This window comes from Cheilinus undulatus, linkage group 23 (assembly GCF_018320785.1).
Source record: "Cheilinus undulatus linkage group 23, ASM1832078v1, whole genome shotgun sequence".
Taxonomy (NCBI): domain Eukaryota; kingdom Metazoa; phylum Chordata; class Actinopteri; order Labriformes; family Labridae; genus Cheilinus; species Cheilinus undulatus.
In genome coordinates this window covers 13,784,817-13,811,841 of record NC_054887.1, presented here as the reverse complement: position 1 = coordinate 13,811,841, position 27,025 = coordinate 13,784,817, and the positions used below count along the sequence as shown (strand labels likewise).

The 27,025-nt window shown below is 41.3% G+C and overlaps 1 protein-coding gene across 1 annotated transcript in view; it reads left to right on the top strand.

The window, feature by feature from the left end:
* tmtc1 (transmembrane O-mannosyltransferase targeting cadherins 1) overlaps positions 1 to 27,025 on the top strand; it is a 131,584-nt gene that overhangs the window by 68,425 nt on the left and 36,134 nt on the right. The window contains exons 5-7 of the mRNA XM_041781139.1: positions 13,855 to 13,936; positions 14,878 to 14,981; positions 21,114 to 21,303. Of these exons, the coding sequence (XP_041637073.1) occupies positions 13,855 to 13,936; positions 14,878 to 14,981; positions 21,114 to 21,303 (376 nt within the window). The remainder of the gene's footprint in view (positions 1 to 13,854; positions 13,937 to 14,877; positions 14,982 to 21,113; positions 21,304 to 27,025) is intronic.

Below are 27,025 nucleotides of genomic sequence, written 5' to 3'. Positions count from 1 at the left end.
GACATCGCTTGTTTATTATTATAAACAGGGAAGTGTGGGCTACGACACAGAGAAACTACATAAGAGACATTTGCTCATGCTTTTTAACTCGTGTCGTTTCTGAATATGCACCACGCTTGTTGAAATTTGTGTTGCTGGCAATCTTAGGTATTAGTATGGTTGGATTTCTCTTATTTCTCCCCTATTGCAGGAATCATCTAATGATGAGGATGGTAATGGCGTCATTAAATGAGTAAAGTTTAACCTTAACCTAGAATATAAAGTGCATATTCTACCAGCAGGATTTTAAAATCTATCCTTGGACTCACAGGAAGCTGGTGTAGAGATCTGAGGACTGCTTTAATTGGCTCTACTTGCTGCTGATATTTTTGCTTTTACAAAACTAACTGAAATGTTCGTATACATATTCACCATAAAGTTAAAAAGTCCCCTTGTATAATGAAACCACAGTTATTAATGTCACTCTGTCTTCCAGGTCGAAGGTGCATAAGGAATTGTGGGAGTAAGTTTTTGAGAAGCTTCACTAATGCAATTATTTCAAAGTAAAATCTGATCTCAGCTACACTAGAGGAAAATCATGATCAGTTTTGAAAAAGTGACAAAACTTGTTCTGTTTTTGTGGTTCATTCATGTTGCTGTGCTACTGTAGGAGTTGTAAATTTCCCTCTCTCAGTGTGGATTTTTGAGTCTGAGCTGAGTGTTTGGAGTGTCCTTCATTCCTCAGTTATTGAACATGACTGAAAATGTCAGCGGAGAATTTCCTGCAGACAGAAACAGCAGCTGAACGTAGTGGAACATGATTCAGAACAACGGGCAGATTATTAGCCTGAAAGTCTTCAACATGTTGCAGATTTACTGCCAAAGTGATCATCTTTCTCTCTGTCCATCTGTCTTCATCTTCAGGCGTGCATTTTGCAGCCGTCTCCTTCCCCTCCTGCATTTTTCTCATTCCTCTCGCTCCCTCTTCACCTCCCTGACTTGCTCCGTAACTCCCCCGCCTGCTCCTCCTCGACACAGAGGGCTCCGTTTGTCTGAAATGTGAGGAGTCTTCCTGCTGGCTTCGGAGCAGACGGGCCATAATGAGGACATCAGGGAGATGTGTGAGATGTTTTGTTTTTAAGGCTGTGAAGAGAAACGAGGCAAGGAGGTGCTGAGACGTCGAGCTCCTCCTCCACCTCTTTCTGTGTTTCATGCTCACTCTTTATCATTAGACTCTCTGGGGCTAAGTCCCCCGGCTTTCCTCCAACATCCCTAACTAATGTCTTCCCTTTCTAACATTTCTGTGCTCTAATGAAAGGGCATTACTCAGCAGAGTGCTACCCACTTTCAGTCCATACTCTTAACACTCACAAACAATAAACCATGAATTTCTTGTTAAGCAACCCTCTTTTAGCAGGTTTGCAAAGGATAGGCAACTTTATTTAAAAGCAGCAGTCATACAGAGTGCTTTGCAGCGTTAAAATCAGAACAGTTAGAATATTAAAAGAGCAAAATGCTTAAAAAAATTGATGCAATTGAAGTCAAATAAATCCCAAAGGCATTTGCAGAATCTGAAAGCACACTCCTCAGGTGTGACTACATAAAATACTAAATTGTGTCTTCATCTGTAATGGGGCGTAGTTACTTTTATTACTGGCCTTTTTGAGGCGTGAAATATTTTCAATTAACTGTGTTCTGTTTTCCCCTTTCACATCATAAAAATGCCTCTCTCCTTAGGCTCAGACTGGGTCTGGCTCAAGGGGAGTAAAAGACAACCCCTCAGTCTCAGCAGCATAATTAAATTCTACTTTAGATTAGTGAGTTTTTGTTTGTTTTATCTTCCCTCAGTGCACACCCTCTGCTCAAAGTATGATCAGAGATGCACTGCCCTACCCTGGTCTAAAAGCTACATATTTTCAACATAATATGGGGGAAAAGGTGTTAAAAAATGGCACCCCTTTGCAAGCACACTGTGAAATTGTCAGGGAGAGAGAACGTGTCATGCAGTCACACATTGGAGAAGGTAAAAAGAAGCAAATACTCTGATCATCTGTTCTAATGTAACTCAGTCCACCAATAAAGTGAGTGAGTCTCTGTTGACAGACTGATGATCCTTATAAACCTCTTTGCTCAGTGCTAAGTTAAGTCTGCATATCCTTACTGCTGTGTTTATCATTAACAATAAATAGGCCACACCTGTAATACATGCTTCATTAACATGTCATATGAAGAGATTTATGTCATTAAAACAACAAAAGAATTGTAGTTTATATATCAGACAATGTAATAAAAAAATGTAGGGTTACATCAGGCTATGGGCCATAAATGCAGGTGGCCTGACAGGCCGGGCTCAAAGAGAACATGCACAGGCTCTGGTAGGGTTGAGCTGGAATTTTTGGTCCTGATCTAAACTCTAATAAGGACAATCAAAGTAAAATGGGAGAAGAAAGACAACTATGCTTTCATCTTACCTCTTTTCATAAATTCAAAGCCAGTGAGACTTATCTGCAATAAAGCAGAGCTGTCTGTGACCTTAACTGATTCAACTGAGACCTGCAGGTCTTTAGATGTCCTGGGTTCCTTTGTGACCTCCTGGATGAGTCGTTGATGTGCTCTTGGGGTAGTTTTGATAGGCCGGACACTCATGGGAAGGTTCACCACTGTTCTAAGTTTTCCCCATTTGTGGATAATGGCTCTTAGCGTGATTTGCTGGGGTCCCAAAGACTAAGAAATAGCTTTGTAACCCTTTCCAGACAGATATCTCATCTGCCTTGAATTTCTTTAGATTGCGGCATGATGCATTGCTTTTCAAGCCCTTTTAGCCTGCAGTTACTTTCTCACATAAGACCAGGTAGGTTTGTATGGCTTTTTTCCCTTTATTTAAAAACTGCATTTTTAATTTCCTCTGGTTATCTTTGTCTATTGTTAGAATTTGTTTGATGATCTGAAACAATCAAATGTGACAAATGTAGAAAAAAAGAAGCAGTACAGGGGCAAATACTTTTTTCACAGCTCTGTATATTTATTGGCTTTTATAAAAGTACAAAAGCTGGTTTACAAGGGAAATCTTTGATTGATTAGCGACAACATTTCTACTTTTTCTAACTTTTAAAGCTCTTTGTTGCAGTTGCTTTTAAAAAGTCAACCTACAGATAAACATAACCCGTTTACCTTATTGCTGACGTTTTTGGATCGGCTTTCTAAGGCAGTTTTTAGTCCGTGCGTACTGATTTTTCAACAAAACTCAAATGAACCAGAACATTCTCTTTATTTGGGCTGTGAATCAATCTTAGAAACTTGTGATGAAAGAAATATTCATATAAAACAACCCCATTAAATTCCTTGTGTATACCAGGTCCTTTGAAACACAGCATCCTAATAGCAGATAAACCTTGAACCATATTTAGCTGCTGTTGTGTAAAAATCCTTAAAGCAGCCCACTCAGAGCAAACACTAATGTGCAGTTTTAATAGTTCTTCTCTCACCCACTCACATTCACTTCAGCGAGCGCTTTCCCACTCATCAAAGCAGCTATTCATCTTCAGGGAACACACCGGGCTTTTGGCAAAGTCGTCTCATTACTCATGAAGCGATGAAGACTGACTCTTTAAAAGGCTTCCTTCCTTTGTAGATAATGTACTCCAGTGCTCAGAGATAAGACTTGTAAACATTATGTATGGTTTGGGATGTTCAGCTGCTGTAGAATTACTCTAAAACTGAAAATATGTCACACTTTAAAGTTCTGAGATTTAAAAGTAAATCCAACGTCTTGCGTTGAGGAGTCATTTCAATCTAACCACCACTTCATGATGTTTTTATACTTAAAAGGTAATCACTGTATTTTATTAAACGTACATGTTTATGTCAAAATGAGGGAGACAGGCTGTTAAAAAAGCACTGCTAGCCTCTGGCTAGGTATCAGTGAATCCATTGGCAGTGCTAATGAATGGATAATAGCACAAGCTAACAGGTTAACAGTGCGTCTTTTAACAGCTTTTCTTCCTTTATTGCCCATGCCCAGTGAATGGTATTGCATGTGTCTGGGTTACAGTGGGCCCTGCAGGAGTCATAGAATGGGGAGCTAGGGGCGCAGCTGGTGGGATGGTATTAGACAGAGTATGGTGGGGTCTGACAGGTGACCCACAGAGGGTGTAGCATGGTCGGAGAGCCCATGTTTTCAAAACTGGTGCTCAGTGGATGGCACGGTGTAAGTCAGGGAGGTGGTTAACACGGTAAATGAGTGGCCCAGAGAGTGACACAGCATTTGGTTGTTGGCCCGGTAAGTGTTGCATTGGGCCACCAGATGTAATAAAAAGGTGGAGCAAGAGACCTAGCTGACAGTGTAGCATGGGTAGTATGGCCCAGTAGGTGTTGCTGTGGGGAAAGGCCAAGGGGCACAACTTGTGCCGTGGCCCAGGTCAGGGTGGCAGTTGGCCTGGCCAGTGTCATGGTTGACAGACGGGGGCCTGGATGGTGGCGCAGTGAGTTGGTGGAGGGCCCATGGGTGGGGAAGAGGGTTCTGTGGGTGTCACAGCAGGTGGCACAATGTATGTTTTAGCAGTGATAGGCCAAGCAAGTGTCATGGTGGGCCAGGCAGGTGTACAGCATGGGTCAGGGTGTTGGTGGGCTCAGAGACTGTCACAGTGAGAGGACATGAGTCACAAGAATGGCCAGGACGGATGTCAATGTATCTATAGATAGGTATCAGGACATAAAACCAGAAAAATAAGTCCCTGGTTGTTGCAGGTGCAGAAGCATTAAAATGCAGGTTGAATTATTTGCTGATGACTAACAGGTTTATTTTTCAGATTAATGCCTTTCTTTGAGGAAATTGATAGCACAAGAGCCAAGATGGCTTCCTAAATACTGATGAAGAGCTTTAAGATTCTATTCCCAAGTATCCTTTTGTCACTGGTTTTCCATCTTTTAATGTTTCAAAGTGAATTAAAGTCAATCAGCTGTTCAGCAGTTGTAAATAAAGCTGCTGAAGTGACGTTTATCAATCCAACTGTCTGTGCAAATCCGCCCTCCAGCTCAGGCGGCCTCTCCTTTATGGATCCAGGAGATTACAAACAGAAAGGCAACATGTTCCACCATAAAGATCCTCAATAAAACCCAGGGTTAGTGAAGATGGATGGCTTTAATATAAAGACGGTGCTCTTTCTCACCCTGAGGAACGCCTCCAGAGCTTTCCGCGGAGAAATCGGGTGAGGCTGTGTGTGTTTGAAGGAGAGTATCTCTCTGTCTCTGTGATTAATGGGGTGGTTCTTTGGGCTCTTCAGGCTGAATTTTTCAGGGCGAACATACACATGAACACAGTGTAAGCCTCCCCCTGGTATAACATCGAACTGTGTTGGGGTTCTGAGGTTGTGATTCTGACATTAATCCTCGCCTGGGTATTATGCACAACTGACCTAATCTGGCAGCTGGGTGACAGATTAGATTATTTTAGGCTGTTTTAATGCTCAAATGCACACAACCCTGAATGTGACATTTATAAAGAGGATTATTAAATAGATTTGAACCAGAATGTTTCAACCGGAGAAATGCTCGTCATGATTTTACAACCTTCTGTAATCATCGTTTTTTATAAACTAAACCTGCCTTCTAAAGCAACTTCTAAGGTATTTACAAGATATGTTATTATGTTCTCCTTGGTTTTTATACTGATAACTAGAGCTCCTACCCATCAGATGGGGATATAGAGTACAAAAGTCCTGGCTATATCTAACAATATTTTTCCAGTTTCTTAGGACAGCAAACTTTTTTATTTGTCATCACAGTCTTTTTCTACTTTCTCAAGAGAGGCTGATGAAAGATTAAAGACAGTTCAGTATAAGTTTATATGTTTGCCAATGGAGGATTTATGTTACTTTGTGAAAGATTGTGATGCAAATATACAAAAAGCTGCAATTCCTGAAGTGTCCATTAGAGGCTATCTGCAGAAATAGCAGAAGTCCCCTCCACACCCATGTTAAAGTGTCCATTTTTACAGCAGAAATAAACAGCTTGATTAAAAAAACATTTTGGTCCAAACAGTTCATGTTTTTCTAGACACACATTGGACAGGGCATCAATTGTTTGTTTTTTTGTTTGAAGAAGGATATGCATAAGTAGGTCCATGGCTGGTATGACTACAAGCAAACATGTTGTAGCTTTTTGTCAGTAGGCTTAAGACCCACCTATGCTTGGCCTCTTAGTCTGTTAAAAGTTTGAGCTAAATGGAGTTTGAGACAGTTCTTTCATCTTTCGTTTCACAAGATGACCTTGCTAACCTTGAGTGCAGCCAGGTAACAAACCAAACGTCAACGGTTTATATTAGTGCAACTAACGTGAAGCACAGCTAAAAGGTTAACGAGTGTTATCGCCTCTACAAGTTTGGTATCCATGATAATGGCAGCATACAGCGAGTGTGCTCACTCCGCAGAGCGTCTCTAAGATTTTGGCTCCAGTTTTGAGCCGATTTTGCATGTCTTGAACCACAGACAGTCTTAATTGAAGACACATCAAGAATGTCTCTGACCATGATTCAACAGTATTTCTTGCGTCTAGTTTGACACCCTGACCCAACGTCAATGACATGAATCTTGATGCCTACCAATAAGATAGTATTTGCTCCTTAAGTTTGCATCATCATTTACTAGAGTCCTTTCTTTTTCTCCTTCAGGGGAACTGAGATGAGCAGTCGGAATCCCACATACGCTGTAGTCATTGGTCAGGCTGTCAGCCAGGAAGGGACAAGATTTTGTTGCACAGTTTTACATGGTGCAGATGTGAACAACCAAAAAATAATGTAACGTGTGCTGACCTCTAATTATGCTATCACAGGCTTGTTTTGAGGGGAGAAGGGGGGTTTTAGCAACTTAATAAGCATCTAAATGTGTTCTCTCTTTTAATTTTGTAATACCATAGTATATTTAGGTTTCTGCAAAGGGGAAAATAATACCATGATGTAGATTTTAGGGCATATTGCCCAGGCCTATTGGAAAGAATCCATGATTCAAGCTGCAGCACAATGGCTGAAAATTTGGATAATAAAGTGATATCAAAGAAGAAAGAGAGCCACTAAAATTGAATGAAACTCAGCTAATGAAATGTTTTTAGTAACAAGGTTGCTGTTCAGAAAATCAGACACTATCCAGAAGCATTGCTCCTTGGTTACAATTTTATCCACCAAAAATATTCAGCACTAGTAAGAGAGAAATTTGCTTCAAAGATGAATAGTAAAGTTCAGAGAAAAGTTTAAAAACCAAAGTTAAATTTTACACATCAGTGGATAACATGAATACCTTCTCATATTGAAGTCTTTACAGCCCACTGCTCGGTCAGTGTCTTTTTTTATGAGTCATGCTGCAGTGACTTTGCCATGTGAGCATTTCTCACGTTACACAAAGAGCCAAGACTGAAACTTGGTGACACTCTGTCAGCAGCAGCTCCAGGACTGACAGGCCAGGGCTCTCACAGAGGTTTGTGTGGCAGGTGTTTGGAAAGGTGTGCTGACAGAAGACGAGCTATTTCAGGGTGTTTACACAGACTTAGATTCACTTTTTAGAGCCAGACTCTGAAAATCAGCTTTCACCAACAAGTGCTAGGACTGTTGCTGCTGAATTGCACAAGCCGTCCTCATTGAACTGGTCTAACTTTAAAAGTCTGAAACATACACACATGCAGCTCCACTCAGCTAGCCTGCACGCAGACGGAGTGTATGTGGGTGTGTCGTCAGTGTCAGAGAGCTGTGAAGCGTCTTGGCTCTGTGACTGCCCCGGAGCAGCCCTTCACACTACATCACACATCATAAGACGTTGCATGGCCTGACATCAACTCAGAGATGCAGACAGAGAGAGGGAGAAGAGAGAGAATAACACACATAGACATGAAGAGATGTTAAACCTCTGAATCCTATCTGATGCAAATGCAGAAAAAACGCTGAGCAAACACATCAAACAGGATCTCTCTGAGACACTTTAGTGTGCATTTTGTTGTAGGCTGCATTTTTGAGTGTTTGAGTTAAACCAAAACATCACATATGGAGCAAATTAGTGAGAAAAAAGGAATCAGCAGATCCAGCTGTGATACTACATTTGCCTTAGGTTTAAGCCTGTCTTCATTTCTCTGTGTACTGTTTCTAACTAGTGTGACACTACATAACCAGCGGCATGTTGTGTCTCTTGGCACAGCAAAGCAGCATGTACACTGAGCCAATGTTTGACGGTTCATGGATTAACTCGTGCAAAACAACCAGACCTGATGCCAACCCAGGCCGAGCTCCAACAGGGCGTACATCAGCATGCAGCAATCACACTCAACACTGTCTTCAAAATTCAGTGGAAGTAAGTTAACCTGGCAAGGCTGATGGATTGTCCGGATTCCATATTTATCATCAGGTTGATCCATCTTTCAAAACCTCAAAACGATATGCTAGTTCTCTGCAAGAGAATGGCGGACCAATAAGTGTCCTTTTAGGATAGTGATCTCCAGCCTCCCAGAGCCACCCCTCTCCATGCCAGCCGTCACCGCCCACCATGCCAACATAAAGACATCTTTCTCACCTACCCTACAACATGACCAAACAGCATTGCCACCTTCAACGTGCCCTTAGGCGGCTTATTCGACACATCTACACCATTCTTCAGCATCAATTTTTGGCCAAAACAGCCTAAAAGTTCTGCACAGTACTGTACATCCTGAAAAGATCCAAATACCCCTTATTTAAGAAGATATTAGGCTGCTTTTCTCCCATTTTCACAGATCTCCATTAACTGCGCATGTTGCGTCTGAAAGTGACGTCAGTGAATACCCTCTAGTAGCCTACTGTAGGACTGAAGTGAGCTCACTTACAGGCTAAGCGTCATCACTTTTACTCAGCAGTATGCAAGACATGGAAGCCTGGTCAGAGTCTTTGGCTGTTACACACAGACACATCTTAAACTGAATATTTATTCCGATGGTTCTTAGAGCTACTGATCATTCTCCTTGCTCTGGTCATTACACAACCTACACTTCAAGATCAGCTGTTCACAAACAGAGCTACACCACCCGTATAAGAAAAGGACTGCCTGTGAGCTCTGTATAGCTGACCTTAACATTGTAGCATGTAGGTAATGTGAGGTGGACTACTTTTTCTTAAATGCTTGCTGAAGTCCACTGCATCCTTTCAGTGAGTCAGTTTTAGCCCGAAGTGGTGCGGCGGCCTTGTCGTCTTTCAGCCTCAGTGGCTGGACATGTGAGCGTAAATAACTGTGGCACCCGGTGAGGAAGACGAAGAGGAGGAGGAGGAGAGGAAATGCCATCAGAGGGAAGAATGTGAAGAATTTCTGCCACTAGAAGCGCATCGAGGGCTTGAAACGAGCTACTATCACAGTAACACTGAGTCTGCAGAGGGTTTTGCTTGTGTTTGTCTTTTTCGTCTAATTTTCATGCCTCTGAGGAAGCCGAACCTCTCGACCCTTCTCCAAAACAATCACCCAAACTCAATTTTCTGTTGAACTTCCTCCCTCCCCCTGAAACACTCACCTCCTCCCCTCCATTCATCCTCCGATGTTGCCGCGGTCACAGTTGTCATGGTGTATTAGCATCCTGTTGTGCCGATCCTCAGAGTCCTCTTTCCCATGATCCTGTGAGAGAAGTTGAGGCCCTGGTCTGAGGACACCAACAACATCTGCCTGTTTCTCTCTCTCTGCCTCTTCGTGAGTGAAAGTGGGGGCGTCTCATTCTTTTGCTTTTCACCGTGAAACCAATCTTCTCAGTGTTTCTCCATCCAAGTGTTTTCCCAAGGATGCAGTGTTGCTTTGCATTCACAGCCTTGGGGAGATTTTTAATCATCCCACCTGGATAAAAGACGATTTAGAGTAAGAGCTTCTGTCAGGTAGCGTGCGGCTTTCATCAGTTTCAGCTCAGCGGTATGTTATTAAAGCAGAACAGCTGTTAGAGAGGAGGCAATGGAACTGTGATTAAATATGTGCTTTCTATTAAAAATACTGCAAACATATCATTGAAGCTGCAAAGCATTTATTCTCCCAGTACATGGATTGTACTGGGGCCTCGTGATGCTGCAATATTCGTTCAATGTATTTTATCATTGCACTTTTTATAACGTTACGCCATGTGAAACTGGGCCATCTTCAAGGGCAAATCAAAACACTAGAACTGAAGGCAGTGCTGAATCGGCCCTAGCACCTTTGCCTACATTGGCGTTTGGTGCATGTCAGGGTCATAGCACAGCTGCAGTGATGTCCACCAGACAGAGAGGTTAAACAGCTATGAAATCTTTTCTTTTAAACATGAAATTTAACCGAATCATGTCATGCAGGTCCTAATGGGTCTTACCAGTAGGAGGCGCTATAACAGAGCTTTCAGTTTTAATGTGTGGAGGAGCAGTGCAAAGCTGGAGTAAGTTTTCACCTTGTATGTTTGAATAAGAGCAACTCTCGTTAAATGGCAAGACATCAAACTTTGGCAAGTCGCCAAAGCCACAACCCTTATGTTTTGCACATGAGCTTCATAACTTTTCTACATGGTCTTTTCTAGCTCTACAGGAATTTTTCATTTGCCTAGATTCATTTTTAAGAAGTGGTTCTTCCCAGAGTGAGGCCTGAAAATGTCAAAATTTGATTTAATTCTCTTTTTGTTTTGTTTTTTTAAACCACAAACTACAAAATGTCAGACTTTCTATTGATTTGTTGATACAGGTCCAAGAGGCCTTTTTTGTAGGCCCTGGCACTGTACAACTGTCGAACTTCATAATGTTGGGTCAAATGTGCAGCAGGGGCTAAATTTTTAAAAAAATATTTTAGAGGGAGCCATTGAGCTATTTATACAAGCCCAACAATGAAACCCATTTAATGGTACTACTTCCTCACTGGGCTTGTGTTTCTTGATATGTTTACATTTGGGCCATGTTGGTGTCATGGCACAGCTACATATACAGTATGTCTACCGGACACAGAAAGGTTAAAAAGCTATGAAGTATCATGTTTTAAACATGTCCTTGAGCTGAATCCTGTCATGCAGGTCCTAATGGGTCTTACCAGTAGGTGGTGTTATGGCAGATATTCAATTCTGGCATGTAGGTTTGTGTTGAAGTGGTCTTTAATCACAACTTAAGTTGGTGTTTATCACCCTGTATGTTTGAATAGCAGTAACTTCCTGTCACATGGCGAGATGTCAAGCTTTGGCAATCAAGCAGTGCCACATAAAGTTAACTTCTTTTCTACAAGGTATTATCTACCTTTAGGTGCATTTTTGATGTGTTTAGATTCATTTTAGGTTTAGATTCTTCTGTCTGCTGATGTTTGTGGCAAGTGTCAAAAGCACTTAAAAATCATGTTGTTTCATGATGGGAAATACATCGCCATTAAATGGCTTGAGTCACTTACCTGCAATGTTTGCAAGATAGTATAGGGACAATTTTAGGGTATATCAAAGTAGTTCTGAGGGAGATTTGGTCAACCTTTTATGAATTGTCCCTGCATTTTTACACATCAGACAATAAATATCCAAATTGCTGTAATACATTCCATGTTCAACAAAGTTTGTTTCAGAAAAAAAACATTTTTGCTTAATTGACAGGGTCCAAATATAATCAAGGAAAAATGTAATTTCATCATAAATAATTTAATTTTCAGCATTTTCAAAAAATAATTGTCCGATTAGAACTCAACACCCAAGCATCAATTACTTCTACCACTGTTTCAGTCAGGAGAGACTTAAAGTTCACATATTATGCAAAAATCACCTTTTTAGACTTCTCTAGCAAAAATATGTACCCCTGGCCTGTCCCCAATCCCCACAAGAATCATAAAAATCCTCCCACCTGTCAGAAAATGTGTGCTGAAACAAGCTGTTCTTAGATTTCTCCTCATGATGTCATGTGGGGAGTTAGCACCGCCCCCAGGTTTGGTTGGCCCTCCCCATTTTGAAGAAAGTTTAGCCCTCCTCTCCTGATCCACCTGAGAGCTGTGAATGTGTACATGGTTTGATCAATAAAAACATGAAAACATGTCATTTTTTTGCATGGTATTAGTTTAAGCAGACTGTTTTTATCTATTGTTGTGAATTAGATGAAGATCAGAAACATTTGATGACCAATTTATGCAGAAAAGGGTTCACATACTTTTTCTAGCAACTGTATATCCATTTTGAAATAAAATGGTATGACGAGAGTTCTCCTGAATGAACTGAGGTTATGGGTGCTGCCAACGCAAAAAACGGCAGCCCTTAAACATTCATGTATTCATCTTTTAGGTTTCTGTGAATGTTATCTTGATTGAGTTATAAGACCATTTACTTTTATTACCATCTTATGAATCTTTAGGTGCAGACAATACCATTACCCCTCCTTTGAATGTGGTCATTTAATGCCTTTAAAAGCAAAGCTCGTGCCATCCAGAAATCAGCTCTTGTCTCCTTAGAATGGTCATTCATTATCAGTAGATAGTCTCACCATGGCTGATCCAGTTGGTGGAGGTGTGCTGCATATAATTTCACCACGTTCCACACAAGCTAGCTGGATTCTGATCTGGTTTTGATCAGCAGTCAAATTTTCAGACTTTTGAAAATAACTGAAAGTTTTTGCTGGTACTGAGTGCAAATCCTTGTCACCAGAAAACCTCTGCAGTTTTATTGTGCTCATTAGTCTCATAGTTTTTACCTCCCTCTCAAATAAGTGGAGTAAGTTTAAAACACTTACATGACTTCTAATTTTGTGGCACATTCTTAGAAGGTTTGATATCTTACATCATTATTAATAGCCCCTTTGTGCGAGTTTTAAGCCCATTAAAAATATCAAGTATATGGTGCTTCCTTTTTGGAAATATCTTCTGTGTTAATCAGCAGGGAGAGCTGCCTGGTTCTTTTGGACCAAACTCTTTGACGGTACCTTGTGAATGCAGCGTCTGCAGACTCTGTCTCCTCTTTGTCATTGTGTCTCCTGGCACTGCGAACCTCAGCAGAACAGAGGAGCAAAGACTTTTAAAGACAAATATAGAAAAGGAGAAAAAAGAGGAGGAGCGGGGAGCAAAGGCAGAGATGAAACGGGAGTGTGAGACCGACAGAATGAGTGTAGAAATCCTGCGAGATCTCGTCTCTCTGTGATGCTTTGAAAGCTCTGCACACGGGGAACATCTCAAAGTGAGGGGCTGCTCGGTGGATTCATCACGCTTTCCTTTCAGTAGCAATCCGTCTCATCCCCCCTTGCTCTCATCGTATTCTCCTGCTGCATCTTTTCTGCACTCAGAGCTTGTCTTTGGTTTCCACTTCAGGCTCAAAGAAAGGGTGGTGTGCTCTGTGGGGAGAGTTTAAAAATGACCTTGGCTGATGTTTGGATCAATAAATAAATGCGTGAATGGACAGCAACCTTGTAGAGATTTTTTTCCTTTAAACTACAGGAAAGTAGACACATAAAGGCTTTTAAAGTTTGACCTTTAGTAACAAAAAAGCGATAGAGACAGTGGAAAGGTTATCATCCACCCCTTAGTCTTTATCATGAAAGAGTTTTCATTGGAGGGGACAAGCTTCTGAAATGATAGAGCTGGAAAGGAAGTACAGGTGGGCAATAAATCAAGGTTCTAAGATGTAAGAGAAAGACCAGTGGTGTCTGTTTCCCCAGACAGTTTTCAGCGACACATCCAGTAAAGCATAAACAGCCTATGTTACAGAGGATTATGAGATGAGATATCAGTTTAAACTGTCTTGTCTTAGTTACAAAAGGGGGGCTCTAAGGAAAAAGGTTGGAAACCACTGCTCCAATGCAGCCAAATACTCCTTCTGAAGACTAAGAAACTTTAAGTGAGACTTTGAATGTCTTGTTTTGTGGTGTTGATTTAAACCACTCGTAAAGCCTGACAGACCCTCTTCTTTTTCTGTTTCCTCCTTCAGTCACGTGTCGGGCTCTGGACTCAGGGACCTCCTCCACATCTGCAGTCCCTTCATCAAACGAGCAGCACTTATCACCACCTACGTAAGTAATGATTTTAAATGTAAAATGACTTTGTGGTTGGCTGCTTGTCGACCTTGTGAAAAAAATTATAGTGTCACTTGTCTTTACAAAAAAATTAAAAGATCAATCTGGCGTATTCTTAAAGTAGAACATGATCATAAGCATTGACTTCAATGCATTTGAGGACAGTCTGGTTGCAGACCAGAAATCTCAGACAGCTCCTCTCACAGACTGTTAATGTGAGACGCTGTCTCTGTCATAATAGAAGTGATGTAATTTAATGGTACAACATATTTACATTTCTGGATTTTTTTTTAAATTCAGCTTATTCCTAAGCAACGTCTGGCAGTAACATTCACAAAGTAACCACAAAGCTACGCAATATTTCATAAATAAAATAGAGAAAAAGGCTTAGAGGTCTAATCCGGGACCCGTTGAAGAGTGGCTCACTTTAGCTTTGTTAACTTTTGCTAAAGCTAATAAAACTATGCTAGCAATGTTGATTATCTTAATTCGTAAGCCAGTATAGCTTAGTTAGCATTGGCAGTGGAGCCTTAGGAAACGTAGCTAAGCTAACAAAGCTAATGAAGCTACGTAAACTATTCAGATAACATAGTTACGTAGCTTACGATAGCTTATGTTAGCTTCAAAGCTTCACTAGCATATATATCCATGAGCTTAATGAGCTATAGCAACGTAGCTGTGTTATCTACATAGCTTACATAGCTAGGGGGGGTACGTAAGCTACATTTGCTTCCTTTGGATGTTTTCATGGTGAGCTATTTTTCTGCAAACAGACTGTTTACTCTGTGTATTTGAATGTTTTGTAATTGAGCTCTTTGTTATTTTTCACCAGTCTTTTTTATGCTACTGGTTTCAAGAAGCTCTGCAGTCCCTTGTTTTTCATAAATTTACACAAAATATTAACTTCACTGAATCATATTTTCTTCTCTGTCCTTTAGGTGGTGCTCATCATGTCAGTCAGGCTGTGGCTGATGGGAGGATCCATGCCGCTCTTCTCTGAACAAGACAACCCCGCTTCCTTCTCACCTCACCTGCTCACCAGGTAACTTGTTCTACACCAGCACACACAAACGAAATGAATGGATGAATACAAGAGCAGTCATTGTGGCTAAAAAAAGAGTGAAATCATAGTAACAGGAAATATGAGGTAGGAGGCTTGCATCACCACCACACCTGTAGCTACTGCCTCTTTCTCCTCAAATGATGCTGATTGGCCCGTTTAGCCTCAAACAAGCATGGCCAGGTATTTCACCAGAACTTATTGTCTTTACACTAATGGCTGGAGAAAAACAGCTGAAGACAGGATGATTTGCATTTTTTCATGGTAAAAAATATGAATGTAAAGAGTGAGCCTTGAAAAAACAGTTGTAAAGTTGTTGGTGTGAAAAGACTCCTCAGTTAGTTATGATTTTATGTACGAATCTCTGACGTGATATCAAGTCAGTGTAAAGGATTTTGTGCTTCTCCATTTGCATCAGTTTTTGTCGCTGTCAATGAGACAGCACATATAAACCGTGATTAGCATGGCAGCTAAGAGGAATGTCTCTCCTCTAGCTCAGCCACCTGGGAAATTTACGCTGGATCCTCATTTCCCTCGCTTGCTGTCCATGCCGCTTGCCTTCATTTTCTCTCCTCATTATTTCTGCTCGCTGATGTCTGCCGAGGCCTCCAGCATTCCCTCATCAGCTTTCGGTGTGAGCGTCTGTCCGTCAGCGTGTCCCCGCTCCTCCGTCCTGGTCTTGTTTCAGCTGTTTGACATTTACACCGAGATGGTAGGAATATGAAATAGATTTTAAAGCAAATAGGATTCACGGTCTCTGCTTTGCTCTTTGAGTTTGTTCTGCTGTGAACAATTGTTGACAGTATCCATAGTGTACTTGTTCACTCAATCAGCATTTACAACCCAATGATTAGGTGATAAAAATACATTAAGTTGTAAATGTATTTGTAAATGTAAGAACCTATTTGAAGCAACACCTTCAAATAGGTTCTTTTATAAACACATAACCCATGACACAAAGGCGTAAAGACATTCTGACAGTAGACCGTTAATCTCTGATTGCCACTCTCAAGGATCATTCATCTGAGACACCATATATCTCAGAACAAAGTGCCGTAATTTGTGGGTACAATGTATTTCCAGGTAATGCCCTCATCTATATTCATAAACCAAGTATGGCAATTATATTCATGAAATAACCACACTGCAAACATTACAGACTAAGCGACATTTTAAAAAATAAAAGAGGAAAAGGTTGGAGGTCTGGTCCAGGATTAGATCATATATAGACCCATTTTAGAAGTAGTTACATTAACGGTGGCCAGCGTAGCTAAGTCAGCTTTAGCAATGTGAGCTTAGAAAACATAGCTAAAGTTAACTTAGCTATGTAGCCACTTTGTGAGCTTAGCTTTAGTAATGTTAGCCACAAAGCTACACTAGTGATGTAATAAATGTTACTGCATAAACCAGTGTAGCAAAGTTAGCTTTAGCAACATGAGCTTTAGCAAATGTAGTTAAAGTTAACTGAGCTACATAGATATGTAGCCTTCTTAGCTGCTTTGTGAGCATAGTTTTAGCTACAGTAGCTGTGTAGTGTCTTAATCCACATAGCTTACACAGCTAACGGAGGAACTAAAGCTGTTCTTGCTACGTTTGCATGTTTTCATGGACTGTGAGCTTTTTTTTTTTCCTTAAATGGAAGTTTAATCAAATTTCATTCCTAAAGTTTTAACGTTTAATTCTGTTCGGAGATGTACAGGGTCTCAGATGGAGAGTGGCCAGAGATGAATGGTCTGCAGCCAGACCTCTCTCAATTTAGGAAGCTTGAACCAACATTTTTTAGGACTTTTCTTCAATAACTAATCAAGATTGAGAGAGATTCTGAACAGAGTTAAATACGCTGGCTACCTAATTAATGCTAAGAAACAAAAGCTAATGTAGCTAAGTCAAGTTCAGGAATTTTAGCTTTGCCAATGTGAGCTATAGCAAATATAGCTAAAGTTTACTTAGCTACATAGATAACGTAGATATGTATCCTACCTACTGTAGTTTTAGCTATTTTAGTTATGTAGCTCCTTTATCTATACAGCTTACGCTGCTAACCAAGCTATAAAAGCTTTTTTATAAGTCCCTCTATGTTTACTTCTTTAGACCTACCCTGTAATTTGAGTTTTAATTTCTCTCCTGCTGAGGTGTGTCAAGCTGCTACTGACACCACCACATTTCCTGATGATTCACAATAAAAACAAAAACAACAAAACAAAAAACAACTACAGCCTTTTAAGTTTCTTTTTTAAATAGCAGTTTATCATTGATTTAACTTGGCTTTAGCTAAGATTCAGGCAAGTGTATGGAGCAACAGGTTTACAGCTGCTTCTCGTATCTCGTGTAATGGTCTTCTTTGAATCATCATGAACTTAAAACAAGTTAGTCATTAAGTTAATACACACCTTTAAACATATGTTTAAGCTGTTAATATACAAAACACTGCTGCGCTGGACTCTGAGTTGAACTGAGTTGATCTGTTGTAGCTCATAATGTGTGTTAAAGCCTCAGACAGGTTGACAGAGACACAAGGTGAGAACACTTGCTGCATGTTGCTGTTATTACAGACATCAACCTTGGAGAGAATACGTTTTAACTCATGCTTAATTCTCCTGACACAAACAGGTAATGTTTCATTCATTACATGTCTCCTTTAAGTGCAACAGAAACATGCTGATGACAGGACTAAGTCTGAGCTGTTGTCTGCCACCATCTCGAACAGACAGGACTATAAGCAGAATTAATAACATGGCTACATCAGCAGCTCTTTGTAAAGTTTTCAGCGTTGGATCTTGTCTCTTATGTTGCTCTGTATGTAAAGACCTGTGGCAAAAGTGTCATGAAACACAGCCTGATTTGGGTCAAGTTCTGATTCTTATCTCTGACTTTTACATTGAATGTTTGACACCTTGTTGTAGTTTTGGCTGTGCCTTTATGACATTTTTTAGTTTAGGTGTAGTGTGTTCACATCATCTAAATTTGGTCTCCTTTTTCCGCCTCTGTTGACGTTTTTCTGGATGTCTGTGTGTGAGGAGGCGAAGAACAGCTGAAAACCATGCTTCACACCTTCAGCTGAGATCGTCTTCCTTTCAGTTGAGACTCAGGGGAGCAGAACGCCCAAACACTGCCTGACAAATGACTCATTTTCTCTCCCTGATCTTTCACTACTCCTTTCACTCTTCCTCCTGTTTCTCCTCTCGTTAATGTGGGGGTTTATGTGTTAGAGAGGGTGTGTGATAATTTGTAGTTAGAAGGCCTGGCAGAGTGTGGAAAAGGGAATTGAATTTATGGCCCAAACTCATCAGATGATGGCAGGTGGAGAAGATTCAGCTGAATGTTAAACGGCCTGTCAGCGCCATCTCTGTAGGCTGCCTTATCTCTGTGTCCTAGTCTTAGGGCTGGGCAGAAGGACTGAAAATCATACCTCTATATTTCAACATCCTTACTTGAAAGCATATCTAAATATTTTGAAATCTTGATGAAATTCCCAGCCCCGGTGTGTGATTATGTGAGCTTAAGACAACCTCTTCCAGCCTTTGTCTCCCTGTTGCCCCTCTTGTCTCTGTATTTTAACAGCCAATCCAAAAACAGGAGACAGAATTGTGGTTGTTCAGAGGAATGAGCATCCCGAGACTCGTCTTCCTGACATGTTTTAATTGCTGTGTTCAGTGGGGATTTGGCCTGTGTCCTTTCCTATTCTCCTGTCCCATCAGCAGAAGCCAGCTTGAGCCTCCTTGGTCAGGCTGTCTTGGAAGAAATCAATACGTAACCTGCAGCAGGTCTTCACAGCCCAACTGCTCAGGATTCTGTCCAACGTGCCCTCTGTCAAAATCGATGAGGACTTCAGCTTGGTGTCATTGTGCGAGTTTGTTTTACAGAAGTCAGAGGGGAAGTTGACTTAGAGAGGTGCTTAGGTTTACCTGGAGTCGTTTATGGGGAAAGACGAACAATGGTAGATGGAAAATATTTATATTTCTGTCAAGCCGCTGACAGATCAGCTGTCTCTATGGCATGGTATGTATCACATTCATCTGGGCAACATCCCATAGATGGTGTTTGGTACAGGCAGAACCTTTCAAAATAAAATCTTGAATGGTGATCAGACAAATTTTTTGTCTCTCGAGTTTATAACAGGCCAATCAGTGCAACAAAACATATGATGTAGCTCAAGAGGCAACAGATGTTGTTCATTATGTGTGGACCCAGTTGGTAAATAACATCTTTCCACCCCAGAAATCTCATAGTGTGGTTCTTTACTTTTTTCTAATAGAGAAATTTTGTCTATCCATCCATCATCCATCCATCTTCTTCCACTTATCCGAGGTCAGGTCGTAGGGGCAGCAGCAGTAGGGAGGCCCAGACTTCCCTCTCACTTCGTCCAGCTCTTTCCGGGGGATCTCAAGGCGTTCCTAGGCCAGCTGAGAGACAAAGTCTCTCCAGTGTGTCCTGGGTCTTCACCGGGGCCTCATCCTGGTGGGACCTGTTCGGAGCACCTCACCAGGGAGCCGTTCAGGAGGCACCCGAACCAGATGCCCGAGCCACCTCATCTGGCTCCCCTCGACATGGAGGAGCAGCGGCTCTACTCTGAGTCCCTCCAAGTTGACCAAGCTTCTAACCCTAAGAAATTTTGTCTAGTTCTGATTAAACTACTTTTATAGCCACAAAGATAACCCGAGTAAATACAAAATGACATTCTCCTTCAGGGTTTTCTTGTAGAGAGCAGAATTCATGGTTTCATCAATTAAAGCAAGTCGTCCAGGTCCTGAAGCAGCAAAGCAGCCTCAGACCATCACACTACAATCACCATGTTTGGCTGTTAGTATGATGTTATTTTTATGAAATGCTGTTAGTTGAACTCCTTCCTAAATTTTTGTGTGGTCAGTTCACAGAATATTTTGTGTTTGTGTTTTTTGCCGAATATGAGATGGGCCTTTGTATTTCTTTGTGCTCAGCAGTGATTTTAGTCTGGGAACTCTCCCATGGATGCTAGTCTCTTTCCTATTGTTGAAACATACACACTGACCTTAACTGAGTCAAGTGAGGCCTGCAGGTCTTTAGATGTTGTTTTGGGTTCTTTTGTGACCTCCTGGATAAGTTATCAATGCGCTCTTGGATTGATTTTGGCAAGCAGGCCACTCCTGGGAAGGTTCAGTGCTGTTCCAAGTTTTCTCCATTTGTGGATAATGGTTCTCAGCATGGCTTGCTGAGAATGCAAAGTCTTAAAATATCTTTGTCACCCTTTCCAGGCAGGCTGATAGATGTCAATGACTTTGTTTCTCTTCAGTTCGTAAATTCTTTTGATCATGATATGGTGTGTTGCTTTTTAAGCTCTTTTAGCCTACTTCACTTTGTCAGACAGGTTCTATTTAAGGGATTTCTTGACTCAACAGGTCTGGCATTAAGGAGGCCTGGATGTGAATGCAAAATTAATCTTGCCTTTCAAGATTAAATCAATTTGCAGGTTTGATGAGAAGAACTGCAAGTCAGTGCAGCTATTATCACTGGTGTGGGGATGAAAATTACCCAAACAGGTCCTCAGCTTAGGTTTTTAAAGCATCTTGACTTCCCAGAAGAAACATATCCTGCCTGGGTGGGGCTTTAGGGATTCTCTTTAGATATTTTTGTGCTTCTTTGAGCTGTTAGTGTTGTGTCACCTTGGGATTCCATGAATTTTCAAGGAAGAAGCAAGAACTCCACACTCTGTTCCTTTCAGGCCTTTATTCATTTCTCATTTTCACCATTTTTCTGGCTCGTCCTGCTACCTTTGTTGGACCAGACCATGTGTTCCTGTCTCTGAAGTGAAAAGCTGCCTAACTGCTGACCGATCGATACCTCAGAAAAACGTTCAGGTCTTGAACCCACCGAGGGAAATGTAAAGAAACCAGGGACGAAAAATGACGACAGCTAAATCATCAGCATGCAGTGTGCTGTGTGACTTTGCATGAGCTCATTTTATTTGGCTCTAAATGTCAAGTTAGAAAATTACTCCCAATCAGTCTTCAACCTCCTGTGCTAACTCCCAGCCACTTAGAGATAAACAGACTGATTAGAATGATGGATTTCAGTTCTGATTATTTTTGACAATTAATGATATTTTCTCCCCCTCCCCCCCTCTTCATTTCCTTGCAGGGTCTTGACCTACTCCTACCTGCTCTCCTTTAACGCCTGGCTGCTGCTTGCCCCTGTTGTGCTCTGTTATGACTGGCAAGTGGGCAGCATCCCCCTGGTGGAGTCCCTGGGTGATGTGCGAAACGTGGCAACAGTGCTGCTGGCCTTGGTGATGCTCGCTCTCTGCCTGCACTGCATCTTCTCTCTGCAGGTAAAGAAACACAAAGTAAAAAGTTCTCTGGCTTTCTCATGACCTCCTGTAGCCTCATGAAGCTTGTATCGTCTCATTACATCATGCATCACCTAATTTAGACTTAGGGAATGAGTGTAAGAGCTGGTAACACTCCAGAGGGAGCGGGTTTCAAATAAAATCCTCTTGGTTACATCAGGAAAGCTGCAGTGGCGGTTTAAACGCTCTGAAAGTGAGCGTTTTCCTTTAAATCTGAGGCTTTGCAAAACCGACATACTCCTAAAACTAAAATGCCCCACCTGACATTTGGCACGCTCACAGGTAGGGTGTCCTGGTTCTTGTTGGAATGAAAGGGTAGGATCTACGTGGACCTTCAAACAAAGATTTTACGGAGGCGCACTCTAAACAGAGCAAAAATCAAGATAAAAATGTAACACAGTGATTTTATGTTGTTTCAGTGAATTATGTTCCTCTTGATGTAGAGCAAGCATTAGGAACACCTGCTGATTGTACAAATGATTGTAGACCGGCTACTGAGAAGCATCCCCACAGCATGATGTTGCCACCACTAGTGGGGATGGTGTGTTTGTGGTTATATCCACCAAATGTATCACCTTCTCTGATGGACAAAAAAACACTACTTAGTCTCATAAGACTGAAGAACTCTTCAACTTGACCATAGAGTCTCCCACATGCCTTTTTGCGATCTTTAGTCGAGATTTGATATGGGTTTTCTTAATGATTGATTAAACTGAACTCCAAGGATGTTCAGTGACTTGGAAGAAAAATTATATCCATCCCCTGTCTTGTACTTTTCAATAACCTTTTCTCTGAGTTGCTTGAAGTGTTTTTTTTTTGTCTTCATGGTGTAATGGTAGCCAGGAATACTGATTAACCAGAGACTGGACCTTCCGGACACAGCTGTCTTTATACTACAACCACTTGGGACACACTCACTGCACTCAAATGATCCCTGTTTTACTAATTGTGAGACTAATAGCACCAACTGGCTAAACAGAAGACCACCAGTGTTTTTTTTCCACAGCACCACTGATGACTCCTGGCATCCCCACTGCCTGCCCAGACAGTACCCGAGGCTGTGCTTACTCTCCACATCTGCCCCTTTTTCAGCCCTACAAGTGTGGACTTTGTTATTTTCTCAACAGATGCCCCTGATAATATGCAGAGATATCCAGAGCACGACCTGAGTTGTGTCAGTCCTCCTTCCTGCGCTGAGGTGGGCTTACTCACTGTTACATGCCTTCAGCCTCAATTTCTGGCCCAAACATGCCTTTAAGTTCTGCAGAGTAGTGTTTTGCCATTTATCCAAGAAGCATGGAGATATTGTCTTTGGTCCATGTGACCCAGCCCTACTTTTATTCATTAAAGATCCTAAGATTGAAACAAAGTGTAAAGAATTCAGGGTTTTACTTTGAACATCAGCCAAAAAATTCCTTTAGTATTAGTCTAATCTAAAAGCTTTTTGATAGTGTCAGCCACAGTCCCCAATTATCATTTTGTTTGACTTTCTCTGAGACTGTCAATGGTTGTTAAAGTAATATCAGCTTGTTCTTTCTTTATTGAATATAATGAGTCTTTTTAAATGTTCCACTAAGGAGCACAGTGTGTATTTAAGGAGCTGTTAATCAGACTGCCTTTACATCCCGACAGGGCTCTTAATTAGAGCTTCATTAGAGACGAATGTGCTGAAAAGGTCAGTGCAGTCATGTCTCTGGGTGTTAAAACACATACTGCTTTAACAATCAAATCACTGCCTCTTTTATTAAGAATAATGTAATAAAGTGTTTCCATGCCTCCGCACTGAGCTGGAGGCATTAGACATCCATCTGCACCCACATAAATCTTTATTCTTTTTGTAAACACAGCTCATGAATGCTTTGAAAGATCTTCTTCAAACGTCACAAGAATGGATGAATTGAATAGACTTTGGACAACATAGCACAAAGTCTGACCTACCTGTCACTTTATCAACATGCATCTCTTACATTTGTTCCACTCTTGTAGCTGTCGTTGGCTGTGATGGTGGCTTTTACTCCAACTTGACAAGCGCTGAAGCCTTCTCCTTTAACTAAACTTAATGAAAGCATATCTCCTGTCAACGGTTAAATAGTTTGAAGGCTAATCTTTTCTACGCTGGTCCCATCATAAACAGCGAGTACTAACAAGTCTCTTTTGAGTCATATGTTCCTTGAGAATTATAGTATTTGTCATGTTTCTGTTGGAATGTGTGCCTGTTTTTTCTGTAGAGCATTTATGAGGTGAGGCACTGATGTTGGACTAGAAGACCTGGCTAGTAATCTCCAGTGCGGTTCATCCCAAAAGAGCTCAGTGATGTTAAGATCAGGACTCTGTGAGGGCCAGTCAAGTTCTTTCACACCAAACTTATCAAACCATGACTTTATAGTCCTTGCTTTGTGCACTGGGGCACAGTCATGTTGAAATAGAAAAGGGCCTTCCCCAAACTGTTCCCACAAAGTTGGAAGCAAAGCATTGTCCAAAATGTCTTGGTATGCTGAAGTATTAAGATTGCCCTTCCCTGGAAATAAGGGGCCTAGCCCAATAACATTATCCCTCCTCCACCAAACTTTACAGTTGGCACAATGTAGTCAGGCAGGAAACATTCTCCCGGCATCTGCCAAACACTGACTTGCCCATCTGACTGCCAAACAGGGACGGGTGACTGCCACTCAACAGAACATTGTTCTAACCGCCCCACGGTCTAGTGTCGGTGTGTTTCACATCCCTGTGTCTGTCACTTGGCATTGGTCTTGGTGATGCGAGGCTTACATGCAGCTGCTGAGCCATAGAAACACATTCATGGAGCTCTATCCACACAGTTGTAGTGCTTACATTAATGCAAGTGGAAGTGCAGAACTCTCCAGCTATGGAATCAGCAGAGAGTTGGCAACTTAGCAGTTTTTGGCCCCGCTTTGTGATTTCTTTTGCTCCCTTGCTGAGTTGCTGTTGTTCCTAAACACTTCCACTTTCTAATAATATCACTTACAGTTAAATGTACAGCAGGGATGAAATTTCACCAACCATCTTATTGCAAAGGTAGCATCCATCACAGTTCGGATCTTGAAGTCACTGAGCTCTTTAGAACAATCCATCTAGTATAACAAATGACTGCATGACAAGGTGCTTGATTTAATATACCTGTGGTAATGGGTCTGATTGAAACACCTGAATTCAATCGTTAACAGGTGTAGCTAATACAACGTATAGTAAGAGGGTCTTTAAAAAGGTCTTTAATGTCAGATTGTCTGTATACATTGACATGTGATGCTAAATGAGGTGAAATATTGTAGCCTAACCAGCACGGGCACAGTGAGGGAGTAATGAAACATAATCCAAATAATGACAGCCACATCAGGGACTCAAGCACCCAATCCCTAGTGCAAGGTTAAGGTAAAAACAGGGTGCTGGTTCAGCTCAGCTGGTAGAGCAGGTAGCCAGATAGAAAGGCTGTAGTCCTCAACACACTGGTCATGGGATTAAATCCTGGTCTCGGCAAACAAATCACTGCCTTTTCCCCACTCTCTCATCCCATGTTTTCTTTCTCTCTTCAGCTGTTCAATCAAAACAAAGGCTAAGGCTTGATTGATTCAAACCACACCCCTCCTCTCTCCCCTCTGGCTTTCTTCCACTCATTGATCTGTGCTTAGGCCTACTAACTCTGTATGTACTCAGATTGTTTTATGTTGTTTGAAGATTGTTTATGTTATAGCCCTGTAAAAAAATCCATTATGCCACCATGGATGTTTTTAAAATCCCTTTTTAAGATGCCAGTGACGTTGTACTTCCTATCTACACATCTTCGTGCACCTCAGAGGAGTTAAATGGGCTTGTGCTTTCTAGCTACAGCAGTTTTTGAGGTGACAGGAGAGTTTTATTACCTTTGCATCCCATCTTGCTGGGACCACTTTTGTCCATCCATAAGGTGAGTCAAAACAGACCGTTTGTTGACTTGATTCTGATGATCTCCATCTTTTATTGAGGAAAAATGTGAACAAGCTGGGAAAGAAGTTTACTTATAGTTGATGCGACACTCTGCCTTGTATCCAGGTGGGATTGCATTCACATCTTAATTAAAACTATGCCAAAATCCACTTGAATCATGCCCGAGATCACCTCCTCATGTGGGCCTGGGCACGGTTTGTTTGTATTCACAGTGACTTAAACAAACACGAGTTTGGGCTCAGTCTTAAAAACTCCACTCCACTGTATTTTCTCCAACTATATGCCTCAGAGAGGCGTCTAACCACCAGGTGGTAGTTCTAGTTAACTTCCTGTGCCGCCAACAAAGCTACTCTGATTCAATTTAGAGGTTTCATTTAAAAAGAATATTACACTGACTGTGCACACACCAATGTTGAAGGGCAAAAAGCAGCCCAAACACTCTTATCCATCTTCTTGCTTTATATTTCCAAACCTGCCTTAGCTCATACACCTGCTGTTACCGTGGAGACGGACCGGGCTCTATGAAAAGTGTGTTTGTGTGTGTTTAACGGTGCAATGTCTGTTGGGAAGCTCCCTCAATCAACACCAGCTTTTTGTAATACCTCCTCTCCTCCCAGAGTGCTTTACACTCCGATTTCTTTTTCCCATAATGCCTCTCTGCTTATCTCCGACTTAGATTTCACATTATATTGGGTTCAAGGAGTCTTTATTGAGCTGTGCAGCAGTTGCAGGAAGAAAAACATTCCTCAAACTGAACGTTCCTGTGCAAAAAAATACCATTTAGTTACACCAAAGGCTGCAGGTGTTTGTGCTGCTCCACTCTGAAGGCGTTCGTCACGTTTACAGACTCTCAGCAAGGAAAAAAAGCTTCCACTTCTTTTATGCATTTCTCTCCGAGAAGTCAAAATATTCACAATAATTTTCTTTTCATCCATCAGAGCTTCAGTGGAGCAGCAGAGGGAGCGTCTGAATGAATAAGTGGGATCGTTTTTTATGCACAGAACATTTTCTGCATGGAAATGTTTCCTTGAATTTAATTTTTCTTTAGTTATGTCTCTGCAGCACCTGAAAACCAAGTATTATTACAACCTCAGTGTCAACCTGATACTTCCAAAAGGACAACTGATCATCTACATACACTTCATCTGGATTATTCATTAGGATTCCAAGGAAATATTTTACAAATCCTAATTCCAAAAAAGAGGGGACGTTGTGTAACATGTGAACCTCCATTTCCAACCTTTATTCACGTGACTGCAGAACAAAGGTACAATGTTTAAAATGATAGACTTTAAGGTTTTTTTTTAATATGCACAAATTCTCAATTTGATGCTTGCATGTTCCAAAAAAGTTAGGACAGTATCATTGCACCCATGTATCTGCTGAAAACACTGCTGCTAGTGGGAATTGTGGAGCCAGCTTTGTGTCAAACAGTCCACATGTAGGCATTTAAATCTGGCCTCTTGTTTTGGCATCCACTTTAGGTTAGTCACTGTTTTAAATAAGAGCAGAGCTGAATGTTAAATTCCATATTTTATTTTTGCCCTCACGCCTCCATAAGGTCCTGAACTATCAGAACTTTAACAGCTCTGGTTTTTTAACATAAAGTTTCATGCTCAGAATTCTCTATCTTACTTATAAACATATATAATTGGGTTTCTGTAGCAGCTCTGAGAGCAGCACCTCCACCATAGATTCCCTCTGGATAGATACTTCCTCTTTATGACTTAACAACAGCTGCAGGGTTGGAGAAAAGTGTGTT